Genomic DNA, 15,682 nt, shown 5'->3' on the forward strand with positions numbered 1-15,682 from the left:
GTAAATATTTTATTATTTTTTAGAAGCTGTCCTTGTTTATTAGTGTTTTCTACAGTCTCCCGACTTACCCATAGCTGTTGCCAGTAAACATTTCTGGCATTTATTCATTTGATCTGACATTAGGCAGGTTTACTTTACTACTCTGACAACATGATTTGTACCTATACTAGCGTCCCTGTTGCTTGAATTCGAGCAATTTCTAAGTATTAGAGGAGTTATTTTAAAAGTAATAACGTTCATAATTTCTGATGACATTAAAAGATTTGACCCAAAGATTATGGAAATATTCAAGATGTACATAACAGAATATATCAATTTATACAGGCTCTCTCGCTTTTTTCCATTGTAATATTGACGCCAACCCGAATTCAAATAGTAAATATTTCATTTCAACCAAGTCATGTTTGTAGCAAACTGTTAAATTAGCAAACTTATTGACTGTTTTCAATTAACATATGCTCTTCTTCTCACTTTTAATTTCTGACAACAGCTGGAGTTGCATGAAAATTTTTGTGTCCCATGTTAATCTTATGGAGAAATACGAAACTTTAAAGGGCCCCAGGGCCTCACTCTCTGATTATTTCCCTAAAAAGAAAGTTTCCTGCACAACTTCACGTTACGCTCTTTCCAATGACACCAAAAACATGTCAATCGGTTCAGTAGTTTCGGAGGAGTAATTGTCACAAAAAACCTGCTTGCGTATTAAATAAGTATATATAGATTCTTCATGTTTTTTCACTTCTAAAGTAAGTTGCATAGCAGAACTGGCAAATATTATTCATCTCTCCAAGTGAGTGTGTATCTGGATTCCTTACGGTTAGATCATACCAAACATACACATAAGATCTCTCATTAATTGTCTCCTCCTGTTTTCAATATTTCTTCTTTGAACTCAAGGCATTTTCCATTCTTTACAAAACTGATTAACTGTTTACATTGGTTTATAACCTCCTGAATATTACAAACATCAGTATTAATTTACTCTCCAAAAAGCTGCTGAGTTTTTTTAATTAACAGCTGTCTTTGTCTTTAGTTTTTTAATTTGTTGTATCTTTGACTATTAATGGTTCTATGTAATTCTTATGGTGAAAACCCGACCTTTGAGAGCGCCTTGCGGCTTTTTAAGGGTAAGAATTTTTGAATAAAGCCTTATTGCAAAACTACAAATTGAGACAAATTTTCTGACACCTCAAACGTTGAAATTGGTCCACAATAAGGGAGGAGTAGTGTTTACAAAAAATAGTTTCACATATTTTCATTTGTATGACACAAACAATGCTGTTTCTCATTGACTCATTCTTTCAAATAACTATACTTTCAAGGCTCTTATTTTTAGAATGCTTTAAATTAATTGTTAAGTTATTTTAGTACTATTCTCCACACATACATAGACAATGCTAAATGTGCTATGTTAACTAATATTCAGTTACTTAAACATGTTAAGTATCCATGTTTGGAAAATTATTAAAAAAACAACTTACAATATCAAATAGTATTCTGCAAAAAGAATCTTGATGTAAAAAACCTTTAGTGTAATCCAAAAAAGTAATAGGTACAGGTTAATTTCACGGCCAGACTACCTGCAGTACTTTTATTACATTAAAAACGAACGTTTGCAGGTTGTTTGTAGCGTAGTTGGCTATGGGGGAGCAACTCCTACTGGTGATTCAAATCCTTTTCAGAGTAAGTTCTCTATGAAGATAATGATGAACAATGGGCACGTTCTGGGAACATATATTAATACACCGATGCAGATGATCCTGTGACTTTCTCACTGGTACTGCCCCAGGGCAAGAGTCCCGGACTCCCAGATCAGTTAGTCTCTGTTTTACAGTCACATCGGATTGTAATTTACACTTCAACCTACTCTTTCTTTTATATTAACATCTAACACCCCCGCCGCAGCAAACCTGCAGGCTAAGCGAATTTCCATTTACCTGGCTGGATTTCTACAAAACAAATTTCTGAAAATGGTAAGATTTTTTACTTTTAAAAAAAAAACATTAATTTTAATGAGTACCTAGGTTTGCTGCTACAGGGAAGGTAGGTGTTTTTTATTGACATTTTGATAGCTTAGTATGAAATAAACAAAATTGCCAATTTTGATTAAAATATATCCATAAATAAGCAAACTACAATCATTGATTTATTCTCCGTAACCGTTACAAGGCATACAACAACACTTCAATATACAAAATTATTTTTTTTTTAAGCTCTACAAAATGGTTTGGAAAGAAATTGTGAAATTTTATGTTTTTTAAGTCAACAATGTGAAAAACCAACTTTTACCCCATAAACCCCTGTTCCCATAGTCCGATCATGGTGGTTCGCGAACTGAACTCGTTCGAATAAACGTAGGCTTACACGTTTCTACCAAATGTTATCAAAATCGGATCATTTTTGCTTGAGTTATCGCACTAATGGGCATATATACATATATATATATACATATAAATTTGAACGGAGGGTGTTTTTGGCCTCTGGGGACCTCAAAACAAAAAAGTAAATCCGTTCCGGGTCCAGGTCTTGCCATGAGTACTACGGTAATAGCTTATTCCCTATATGGGAAATTCGCTAACAATCAGACAATCTTACCCTCACAGAATACATTATTTACTTACTTTATAATAATCCATCAAACTGATAAACAATTAAACATTTATTCTATGAACCCGCCATCTTGCCGTAGCTAGATACTGGTGTTCAAGAAACTGACCAATCAGAGGCCGCTGGTGTATTACACACCGTATGATAATGATAATTAATATGCACTTAACATACAAACTTGTGAAAATCACATGTACAGGTGCTTCGTCTTGATTTCTTAAAATTCGTTTGTCAGTCCTTAACTATTCTAAAACATAAATTATTTCCTATGATGTTGATCACAGTTTAAAACGATGGAGGAAAAAGATGAAATAGCTGTCTGCTAGTAAACTCACCGGCAGGGCCGCGTTAAGGGTCAGTGGTGCCCTGGGCAAACCCAAGAGCAGCGCCCCCCTTTTTTCCTAGTGCTGTCCGGCGGTGGTTTGGCACTGAAGCCCCTGGTCATATGCCCAGACTGCCCGTTTATAAAGCGGGCCTGCTCACCGGTCTCCCAGAACGACGCATTTATGCACACCGGTTCGTGTTCCCGGAACGTGCTCAATGACACACCAATGGTGTTCTAATATTTGTTTTTACAGTAGGCTAGTTAATTTAACAAACTAGAATACACGTTGCTCAAATTCGAGCAATTGCAAAGTATTACAGAAGTTATTTCAAAACGAATAACAGTCATATTTACAATGAGTTTAAACCTGTATCCAATAGTCAATGGTTTAACCAACTTGTTAAGTTTAAACAGCTGACAAAATTCTTTAATTCCTTTTAAGTATGAATACTCATAAGGTAACATGGGAAATTCCAGGGCTACTGGAGCGGAGCCCCGAAGGGGTTTTGAGATAAGAATAGGCTTAACACTAATACCGAAACCCCGGTCTGACAGGCCCACGGGAATTTTCAAAAACGCATGTTGGCAACACTGTTTACTTGGTAGATTCCATTCCCCCAATACCTTCCCCCCTTTTCCTCCCCTACCTATTGATATATCATTTGTTCATTATGCATGGGTGCCGTGACCTTGACAGGTCGTCTGTTCATAACATGTCCATCTCAGAAGCCCAGCATTAGTGTATTTTAAAGCGGGGTCTCACAGACCGAGGGTTTCGGTTTGTGTGTTTCTAAGCGGGGTCCTTTATTTTTCAAATGGGGTCTCACAGACCGGGGGTTTCGGTTAACGTCAGCCTAGGTGGGTTTTCGGTATTAGTGTTAAACATCTAAGCTATCATAATGCCAAATTTCAGCCCAATCCAACCAGTGTACCTAGTTGAAATGTGATTGAACTTCAAACAAACTCACATTTATTAATATTAGTATGATAAAAATCAGTCATACTGGTTTATAAGCACTTGAAAACATTAACATACAAAATTAACAGGCTTTAAACTTTAAATATCACCATATCTAGTTTATAAAAAAGCCACTGATTTCAAATTTTAAAATTGAAGTGTTTTTTGAGGCAAAGAAATTTGGTCAAAATGTTTTTGCTTATAAAGTGGTTTGATGATGATGAAGTTTTAAAAAAAATTAAAATGTATGTATAATAGTACTGTATTGTGATACTAAGGGTAATATCTTAATGTGTTTGGTCCTACACTTAACATCTTGCTAAAAATGTGTTCAATATTATAACATTTTTTTTTATTAATAAGTATTAATAATATTTTTAAGCTATTTAATCTATGTAGTTTTGGGCAGAAATGCACTTTTTACCTAACAATATTCTAAACATTCACTCAGTAGAACTCAGAAGATGTACACTCAGGATGAGACCTAAGGGTTTTGGGAACCACTTTTAACAACACAAATATTTTGTTTAAAAATGTTTTGAATAATTCGGAGTATGATATTTTTTCTGTTTTAGTCGTCCTTCTTGGAGTACCCGAAACTATAACTGATGAAAAGAATGTAGAGGGAAAGCACATGGTGGTTGAAGCCACCTACCAATGGGGAAGTGACTTGATCGAAAAATGTGATTACAAAGTGAAAGCTGAAGCTATTAAAGTTACCAATCACAAAATGCTTAGTCTAGTATTGAAAAGAAGATTCTTTGTGAAAATTTACGTTGATCATAGGCTTTTGGATATTGTTGAATACACAAATGCAGTGAAATTCGGTGACAAAGTGATAAAAGATGGACTCTTCATCAACAAAGTGATTGCTTATGATTGCAAGAAACTTGAATTTGAATATCTCATGAAGATTGGAAAATGCTGTTATTCTAAAACATATGAAATGCAAAGAATTTTTAGAGAAAATGTTGACTTAAAGTATGAAAACTGGGGATGGAAGGCTTTTGATCAGGAAATGTGCGAGAACAGCAAGTCACGAAACTTTGAGGTAGAAGTTAAACAGAAGCAAGAAAAATATCCATTTGTGATTGAGTCTTAAGAACAAACAGTACGTGATTGTTAGTCTTATGCAAGGGGGTCCATAGGGAACTTTGTCAAGGGTTGGGGGAAAGGCCTTCTATTAATTAATATGAAACACATTAAACAATTTTTTGCTGTCTACAGACCAGCATTCCAATCAAAGTCATAAGTAACACATTATTTTAATGTAATGTTGCATTATTATTGCAAAGTATCTGTTTTTCATTAAAATGATTATGATTTTAAAACCGTATACTTTTTGAGTACTGACTTGCCCATTGCAAAAGAAAGTTTTTACTCCCCCCTATACATAAGTATATGGAGAAAGTATTGTTTTTTGTCCAAATTTTTGAGTTTTTGGTGGATATGTTATTCGTTTTGGGTCCCCCAGAACCCAAAAAAGTGGATTTAAAACTTATGTGTGTGTGTGGATGCTTACAGAGCTATAATTTTTTATACAAACCACACATTTGATTCGATTATGATGAAATTTGGTCTGTGGGTACTAATCTATGGTACTATTTTGTGATTTTTATCAATAAAATATCATAGTTACCCCACGCCTGAATGGTTTGCATTAAAATTTTGTATGTTATGCTCCTTTTTACTTTAAAAAATTGTACAATCCCCATTGCTGTAAAAGTTATGGTTCAAAAGTTACTGCAACTTATGTGAATTTCCCTTAAAAAAATCCACAAAATAAAATAAAAATAAGAAAACCGCTTAACCAACTGATTTAGATTAAAATTTAGGATGCTATGGTCCTTGTAACTATAAACAAAATGGTACAACTTCCTATACTAAAAATTAAGCTTCAAAAGGTATTCTCAACTTTGTGATTTTACCTATAAAATACCATAGAACTCCCACCACCTGTATATTAATTTCCCTATAATTTTGTATGTTTTCTCCCATTATTATCCCATAATAATAACATGTTAGCAGTAATTTTAAATGTTTCTCCCTTTTATGTGTATTTGATACAATCATGTACGCTAAATATTAATCTTGACCGAGAAAAAATCTGAATCATCAATCTTCAATTCAGTCTCTCAGTCAAGGAGAAGGCACCTTACACCACTTTGCTATTGATCAGACCTGTCTGCTACACAAACAACCACAGGGACACGGAACACCTGATAGCCTGATCTATGACCTCCTGATGTTATGCCTCCCCCAAAGATCCTATTCTGACTAAACCACTGGCTATGGTAGTCTTATCAACCAGGTCCGCCGCACGGCGCACATTGGAGCGAGGCGAGGTGCAGGAGAGGTAAGTATGATTCTGTAAGGCCGGTATCCACAGTGCGAGGCAGCTCACTGTGAATGCCTCGTTGCGAATACTCGGCTTTGCCTCGGACTGTGATACCGGGGTTTTCTCGCTGTCGCAAAATGTGAGGCGAGCTATGTAGTTGTCGGTCTCAGAGCAGTGCTCAAAGAAAAGGCCGGTATCCACAGTGCGAGGCTGCTCGCTGCGAATGCCTCGTGCCATCTGCCTCAGGGTGAGCTCTTTAGCTGGCAGCTAGTTTGTAACCACGAATGCTCACTGCGAGCACACGAACCACCCGCTTTGCTTTCCATAACACTTCACTAAATCTCTGATCATGTCATGACTATCCATGATGACGCACAGCTCGGAGCGAGGCACCTTTCTTTGAGCACTGCTCTGAGACCGACAAGTCCACGGCTCGCCTCACATTGTGCGACGCGAGCGCCTCACAGGTGCTCACAGCGAGCGACCCCGGTATCCACAGTCCGAGGCAAAGCCGAGCATTCACAACGAGGCATTTGCAGCGAGCTACCTCGCACTGTGGATAGTCAATGCCTGCACCTCGCCTCGCTTCAATGTGCGGCGGGCCTATATTCCAATGGGGTAGCGGATTTTTATCCCCCTGGAATTTTACCCCCTGGGCAAACGTGACGTCACAAACCAGGGGGTAAAATTCCGGCCGCGAACTTGTGAGTTTTGCGACATCAGCTCGATGGATTAAACGCGGAATTAAACATATATTTTCACGGTTGTGAATTTAATCAGAACACATCAAATTATAAAAACCTAGAGTGTACGCCCCGGATTTTTACCCCCCGGAATTTTACCCCCCGGAATTTTACCCCCGGAATTTTACCCCCCGTATTTTTACCCCCAGAATTTTACCCCCGGAATTTTGCCCCCTGGCTAGATATAAAAATTAGTGAGAATGATTAATTATCTTCATTCTGTTTTAATTTAATAGTAAACATTTTATTATTAAGTAGCCTATCTTAATATATTTGTGACATTAACTAATCGAACATGTTTTTAATTTTGAGATTCAAGTATTAGGATTCGATCTTTGAAGCCAACTTTTGGTTAATATGACGTATATACAATCAACTGAATGATGATTGTTTCGAATATTTCTTTACATTACAAACTATAAATAGCACATGGTTTGTGCCTGAAGAAACAAGAAGGTTGTTGTACAACTGAAACTAAATACATTGTTTTTCATACTTATTAACATGGCCTATTACTTATTTACATACTTATTAACCAACAGTTTGCCCCAAAGGCAAATCCCGAACATCAAAATTAAACAGCGAATTCGTTTGACTTAGTTGAGATTAAAAAATAAATAAATAAAGATAGGCCACTAAATAATGAAATGTTTGAAATTAATTAAAAACAGAAATAAGAAAACCAATCATTCAATTTCTAAAATCGGCCAGGGGGTAAAATTCCGGGGGGTAAAAATCCGGGGGTAAAATTCCGGGGGTAAAATTCCGGGGGTAAAAATCCGGGGGGTAAAAATCCGGCCCGTACATTTCAGTTGTCTAAACACTAGTTATATGGACAGGGGGTAAAATTCCGGTTTTTATCGCTAATTGAATTAATCACGCTCTGACTATTTTCATTAGACTTTGAAATCCGCGGGGGTAAAATTCCGGCCGCGAACAAACTTTTGGCCACTCAGGTTACTACGTCATAGTGACGTCAGCTTTGCCCAGGGGGTAAAATTCCAGGGGGATAAAATTCCGGCGACCCATTCCAATTACTTCAATAACAAATATTACAGATTCTATTTGTCTTTGAACGATAGAAACATTTTCCAATAGTGGGGTTACCACTTTGGATTACATAAAATGCTAGTAATAGACTATCTAAAGTTCACAATTAAAAACACAATTTATATACATTCATGTATACTTTTGTATATCTGTGAATAAACTATATTTGAACTTAATTGAATTTAGATTTAAGATGATAGATAATTCTGTCGTGCCTGCCGTGTTAACCTGTGTCGGTTGTCCTGTGTATCATTCATTGTGGCCGGCCTATCGTATTTTAAATGTATTTAAATTGTGTTTTTAATTGTGAACTTTATGTGTTGATGAAGACTTCTTTCGGATTTATGACTCAACTCCAAATTCGATTTTTTACAAGGATTTGATATTTGGTCTTTGAACCGGAACTAGTCATCCCTAGACTATTTAAGACTGAATACAGACTAAGGTACGTAACCTTTTAATCTATGTAAATATTATATATTCAACAATCAGTCCTTGGTGGCAAAGATGTTAAACTATTTAACATTTTAATTTGGTGAGTCGGTGGCTCAGTTGGTAGCGTCAATGGGCCGAAGGCAGCGATGTCTTGAGTTCGGATCCTGGTCACTCACTGCCGCAAATATTTTATCAGTACAGTTCACCTTTGTATTGTACCGTCTCACCCCTTGCTTTGCTGTATATGTTCCACGCACAGATCTGTATGGTAGTCTATGTGGACGGGTAAATGCAAGGTTAAAAAGAGGCCGCCAACCTCTTAAAAAAAAAAATAATAAAGCTAATAAAATATACTCTATACTCTTAAATAATACTTTCATACTCTGAAACATCTTGTAAAGATGTGTAGGACATGTTTGGTTTTTCTTTTTAAATGAGATAACGAAATAGTATATTTCGTACCTAGGGCCGAAAATGAGGTTTTGCCGGCTCGAGATAGTTTTTAAGTTCGAGACGAAGTCGAGAACTTAAAACAATCGAGAGCTGCAAAACCATTTCGGTCCGTGTTACTAACGCTATTTTTCACCACACTATACCCTATTACCACTATTCACCACAATAAGAATGTACACTAACAGTCAACACAACTACAACTTTAAGGTTATGTGAAGAAACCATTGAGGTATCACCAAAAATAATAATAAATAATACAAATAGGTGCTAGGCAACGGTGATATTGATTGTGTAATATGCAGTACCTGGGGACCGAGCTTTGCTCGGGGAAAATCATTAGTTTACTATGAAAGTAGTCTTAGTATTGCAGATACATAAATCCATTCCCAAAATCCACACTGCTCGTCTTTACTACTTCCTTCAGCACTCCCTACGTCGTGGAAATGTTTATCTCCCTTCCCATTGCATGTTAGGATTGCAGATACATTAATGTAATTGCCAAAGACAGTTCCCACACTCTGCCCCGCTAGCCATACTACTTCCTTCGCCACTTCCTACGCAGCGGACCTGTTTTCCTCCCTTCCCATAGCATTTTAGGATTCCAGATACCTTAAGCTAATCGTCATAAACAGTTCCCACACTCCGGACAGCTCGCCTTGACTACTTCCTTCACCACTTGAAACGTCGCGGACCCGTTTTCCTCCCTTCCCATAGCATTTTAGGATTGCAAATACCATAATCTACTCGTCAAAAACAGTTCCCACACTCGAGACAGCTCGCCTTGACTATTTACTCCACCACTTCCTACGTCGCGGACCTGTTTCCCTCCCTTCCCATAGCATTTTAGTATTGCCAATACCCTTATCTAATCGTCATAAACAGTTCCCACACTCCGGACAGCTCGCCTTGACTACTTCCTTCACCACTTCCTACGTCACGGACCTGTTTTCTTTCCTCCCCATAGCATTTTAGGATTGCAGGTACCTTAATCTAATCGTCATAAACAGTTCCTACACTCCGGACTACTCGCCTGCTTGACTACTTCCTTCACCCCTTCCTACGTTGCGGACCCGTTTTCCTCCCTTCCCATAGCATTTTAGGATTGCAAATACCATAATCTACTCGTCATAAACAGTTCCCACACTCCAAACAGCTCGCCTTGACTACTTCCGTCACCACTTCCTACGTCGCGGACCTGTTTCCCTCCCTTCCAATAGCATTTTATGATTGCAAATACCTTAATCTAATCATCATAAACAGTTCCCACACTCCAGACTGCTCGCCTTTACTACTTCCTTCACCACTTCCTACGTCGCAAACCTGTTTCCCTCCCTTCCCATTGCATTTAAAGATTTCAGATACCCTAATCTTATTGTCATAAACAGTTCCCACACTCCGGACTGCTCGCCTTTACTACTTCCTTCTTCACTTCCTACGTCGCAGACCTGTTTCCTTCCCTTCCTATAGCATTTTAGGATTGCAGATAACCTTAATCTAATAGTCATAAACAGATCCCACACTTCGTACTGCTTGCCTTTACTAGGCCTACAATGTATTGAGCAATCTTCAGTATAATCTTTGCTCAAAAGTAAGAAGTGATATGCTTTCCCTTTTGTACTGTATTTGTAATTTGCTAGTATACTGTGGGTAGTTGTCTTATTATGAACACATGCTACAACTTCAAATTTTTGTTTTCTTTTTCCTTGTTATTTAATTCAACCAACATGGTTACTTAGCAACCTATAAGACTAATAATGTTAAAAAAATGTGACTTTCAGTTTTGTTTTTCTACGTAATTAGATTTTTATTGGCAGTTCTAACTGCATGAAACTCGTTTTTAGGCCAAAAATATACTATTTACAAGATTTGAAGAAAATCGTCGGAGCCGTTTTCGAGATTGTTCTGCAAGCAAGCAAGCATACATACAAGCAAACATTGCTCGTATTAGAGTACCAGTACCTGGGGACGGAGCTTTGCTCGGGGAAAATTGTTAGTTTACTCTGAAAAGTATTGCAGATACATTAATCCACTCCCAATCTCCACACTGCTCACCTTCACTACTTACTTCACCACTCCCTACGTCGTGGACCTGTTTGCCCTCCTTCCCTATACCATTTTAGAATTGCAGATACATAAATGCCACAGACAGTTCCTACACTCTGCACTGCTAGCATTACTACTTCCTACACCATTTCCTACGTCATGGACCTGTTTTCCTCCCTTCTCGTAGCATTTTTGGATTGTAGATACCTTAATCTAATCGTCATAAACATTTCCCACACTCCGGACTGCTCACCTTTACTACTTCCTTCACCACTTCCTATGTCGCAGACCTCTTTCCATCCCTTCCCATAGGATTTTAAGGATTGTAGATACCTTAATCTAATCGTCATAAACAGTTTCCACACTCCAGACTGCTTGCCTTTACTACTTCCTTCACCACTTCCTACGTCGCGGACCTGATTCCCACCCTTCCCATAGCATTTTAGGATTGTAGATAACTTGATCTAATCGTTATTAACAGTTCCCACACTCCGGACTGCTCACCTTTACTACTTCCTTCACCACTTCCTACATCGTGAACCTGTTTCCCTCCCTTCCCATAGCATTTTAGGATTGCAGATTCCTTAATCTAATCGTCATAAACAGTTTCCACACTCCAGACTGCTCGCCTTTACTACTTCCTTTACCACTTCCTACGTCGCGGACCTGTTTCCCTCCATTCCCATAGCATTTTAGGATTGTAGATTCCTTAATCTAATCGTCATAAACAGTTTTCACACTCCAGATTACTCACCTTTACTACTTCCTTCACCACGTCCTACGTCGCGGACCTCTTTCCATCCCTTCCCGTAGGATTTTAGGATTGCAGATTCCTTAATCTAATCGTCATAAACAGTTTCCACACTCCAGAATGCTCGCCTTTACTACTTCCTTCACCACTTCCTACGTCACGGACCTGATTTCCTCCCTTCCCATAGCATTTTAGGATTGTAGATAACTTGATCTAATCGTTATTAACAGTTCCCACACTCCGGACTGCTCACCTTTACTACTTCCTTCACCACTTACTACGTCGTGAACCTGTTTCCCTCCCTTCCCATAGCATTTTAGGATTGTAGATAACTTGATCTAATCGTTATTAACAGTTCCCACACTCCGGACTGCTCACCTTTACTACTTCCGTCACCACTTCCTACGTCGTGAACCTGTTTCCCTCCCTTCCCATAGCATTTTAGGATTGCAGATTCCTTAATCTAATCGTCATAAACAGTTTCCACACTCCAGACTGCTCGCCTTTACTACTTCCTTCACCACTTCCTACGTCGCGGACCTGATTCCCTCCCTTCCCATAGCATTTTAGGATTGTAGATAATTTGATCTAATTATTATTAACAATTCCCACACTCCGGACTGCTCACCCTTACTACTTCCCTCACCACTCCCTATGTCGTAGACCTGTTTGCCCTCCTTCCTTATACTATTTTAGAATTGCAGATACATAAATGCCACAGACGGTTCCCACACTCTGCACTGCTATCCTTACAACTTCCTTCCCCATTTCCTACGTCATGGACCTGTTTTCCTCCATTCCCATTACGTTTTAGGATTGCAGATTTTGCAGATACCTTAATTAAATCGTCATAAACAGTTCCCACACTCCAGACTGCTCGCCTTTACTACTTCCTTCACCACTTCCTATGTCGTGGACTTGTTTCCTTCCCTTCCTATAGCATTTAAGGATTGCAGATACCGTAATCTAATCGTCATAAACAGATCCCACACTCCACACTGCTACCCTTGAATATAGAATCGAGTAATCTTCAGTATAATCTTTGCTCAATAGTAACAACTGATGTTTTTCCTTTTGTACTGTATTTTGATTTGCTAGTATACTGTGGATAGATAGCTTACAAGTCTTTTGTTTACATTTTCCTTGTTATTTAATTCAGCCAACATGGTTACCTAGCAACCCATAAGACTAATGTTAAAAAAAATGTGATTTTCAGTTTCATTTTTCTACGTAATTAGATTTTTGTTGGCAGTTCTAATTGCAGTAAACTCGTTTTAGGCCAATAATAAACTATATACAACATTTGAAGAAAATCGTCGGAGCAGTTTTCGAGATCTTGGTGCAAGCATACATACAAGCAAACTTTGCTCGTATTAGAGTATAGGATAGGATAGGATTTATGTTTTAAGAAAGTAAGCGAACAGATGCTTTTTGCGGCCCCGGGATGTAAAAACCTGCTCGGTCCCCAAATTAGATGACAGCTGGCATGACCAGCAAAACGTATGTAAAGTGTGATGAAAAATAGGATTTTCTATTTTATTAGAATATATATAATCTTTTGAAAATCCTGTGTGTATTGTCGTTCTCTTTTTATTGGGAAACACAAATCAAAACTTATTGTTGGGTTACCAAGACGGGAAGAGGCTACTCGTCTCCATAGTCCATACTAGAATAATTATAATCATAAACCGGAAGCTAGTTATCATGTAACCACTAACCAGTCAACTACAAGTATAAGATTAACATTTCCGCTTTTTATTAGCTACAGCTGTCATCTACAGCGATGCTCCACATAGAGCATCAGCATATTCTCGCTACAGGAGCGCCTGGTAGTTCCAGTTTCCCCCGCTAGGTAGCTGAAGCTGGCGCTTGTCGGCTGTCGCTAGTGTCTCGTCCTCTTGTTTCCCTTCATTTCATTCTTCATTGCGATTGCGACTCGCGGGACGCGGTGCATCTCACGAACATAAATGTCAAGTTTCTCGCGAGTTTCTGCGTAGTCTCGACTGTGCCAGTACACTCCAATCCATAATTCGTTAAGTGCGGTTCCGAAAAAATAAATATAAAACATTACGTGACAATTATCTATGTCAACAGTTTTTAATCAATTTCTGAGAGTTCTTATCATGTAGATAGCGTTATCTCTAGTGGTGCAGTGTGGCTAGTGTCAGTGTGTGTGCGAGTGTTGCGGAGATATGCCGCTGTTCACGCGAAAGTTCCTCAAGGACCCGAACGGAGTTCACGATTCGCCTGCCAAACCCACACCTACTCCCACTGTGAACAATAATGGAGTGAAGAGTGAACGAGAAGTGGCGATGGCGGAGCCGCAGAAACAGAAACTGGTGTTCCATTGTCAACAAGCCCAGGGGAGCCCCACAGGACTGATATCGGGGTTCTCCAACGTACGAGAGTTGTACCAGAAGATCGCAGAGTGCTATGACTTCCCTGCGGAAGAGGTGAGTTCATATTTTGAATCAGTATGTGTCACACACTTTGGTTAGGAATATCCCATACAAGTTAGGACTTCTAAAATTTCTTGGTTGCAGATTATCCCCGTGTTTCTGAAAACTTTTGTGTATAGGCCTAATACTCGTCATCGTCGTCATCTATCTATCTATATATTAATAGGCAAGCATGTTTCTTTAAAACCTTTTTTCTCAGCTCGTGTGAATCGTAGGGAAAATCTACGCATACCGTTAGAAAGCTATTTTCCTGTAGGTGTGCAGAATCCCTTTATAAATTTAAATAGGCTCAAAGATAAGCACGAAAAATGAGTTTAAAAATTTGAAAAAATTAACATGGATCTTATGCGTTGCCATGGTGACGAAATAACAACGAAATATAAACAGATAATAAAAACAAATGGAAGAAACTCCAATCACATGTTTTATTTACAGTGTGGGGTGAAAATAGATAAGTGAGTACATTACATATCGACATGGTCGAGTTTCGACCACTGGACGACCTCTCGTTTTTATTAAACTATGATTGCTTACTCTACTTTCTAAGGCAGCATCGCAGAAAGTTCGAATTGCGAGTTGCAAACGAGTGTAGTGAATCTTTGTCAATGGATAGGAGAAACCCCTCTCATATACATACAGGCTGGACCAAAGTTCTAGGCGTCTGGCGGACGCATGCGCATTAATTTGCTGTGTTAATTCCCCATCTGTTAAAACTTGGGCTAACATATGATTAAATGCAAATTCGTTACTACGCATGCGTCAGCGAGACGCCTAGAACTATGGTCCGGCCTGTACTGGCATTGACTATATAACCACAACATATGGCTACATACAATCGAGCCACAACATACTGGCATTGACTATATTTGTGGTTATATAGTCAATGATACTGGGCTATCTGCGGACTACTACATAATGGGTAATTATTTGTTTATTTCCCCCGATGATCCCCGTATTGATGAAAGCCTCCAAGAGTTTGTCTGTATTGTTTTTTATCGTCATGACAATTATTTTTAAACTGTATCGCGCATCATACAATGCGTATTTACTGTATAAGCTGAATAGTGAATATGAATGCAATATAAGTGCAATGCTTAAGTAGTAATCTTAAAGTAAATCTGTAGACTCTATTGGAAGTAAATTTACCTCACATTTTTAGATGAAAGTACTGTACTACTGTACAGTATTAATATAACTATAATATTATACAATAGCATCTAGTAGGATGATCCGTATTAATTGCTATCAATGAATGATCTGTCATACACACCAACTTTTAGGGAAACTTTGTAAAACACAGCATTTAATGTTATTAACTATAGTCTATCGAAGATTATCAGAGGAAATTTAATTTAATAGCATACATGTTTTATTTAATAGTATCATAGATCAAGTAATTATATTAGGCCTACTTCCATATATGACAAGATGACTTGGACTTCATCTATGATAGTATGATGGCTACAACTGGTCCATAAAGATAGCAGCATTCAAAAGTCAATGGTTTCTCCACAAGATTG

At 38.2% G+C, this 15,682-nt stretch overlaps 1 protein-coding gene across 1 annotated transcript in view; it reads left to right on the top strand.

Moving 5' to 3' along the window:
- Positions 1-13,621: 13,621 nt before the first annotated feature.
- LOC128994383 (PDZ domain-containing protein GIPC3-like) overlaps positions 13,622-15,682 on the top strand; it is a 52,862-nt gene continuing 50,801 nt past the window's right edge. The window contains exon 1 of the mRNA XM_054418919.1: positions 13,622-14,156. Coding sequence (XP_054274894.1) covers positions 13,896-14,156 — 261 coding nt within the window. The 5' untranslated portion in view covers positions 13,622-13,895. The remainder of the gene's footprint in view (positions 14,157-15,682) is intronic.

Source organism: Macrosteles quadrilineatus, unplaced genomic scaffold (assembly GCF_028750875.1).
Source record: "Macrosteles quadrilineatus isolate MER2022 unplaced genomic scaffold, UCM_ALF_1.0 Scaffold_5__1_contigs__length_97177068, whole genome shotgun sequence".
Lineage (NCBI taxonomy): Eukaryota > Metazoa > Arthropoda > Insecta > Hemiptera > Cicadellidae > Macrosteles > Macrosteles quadrilineatus.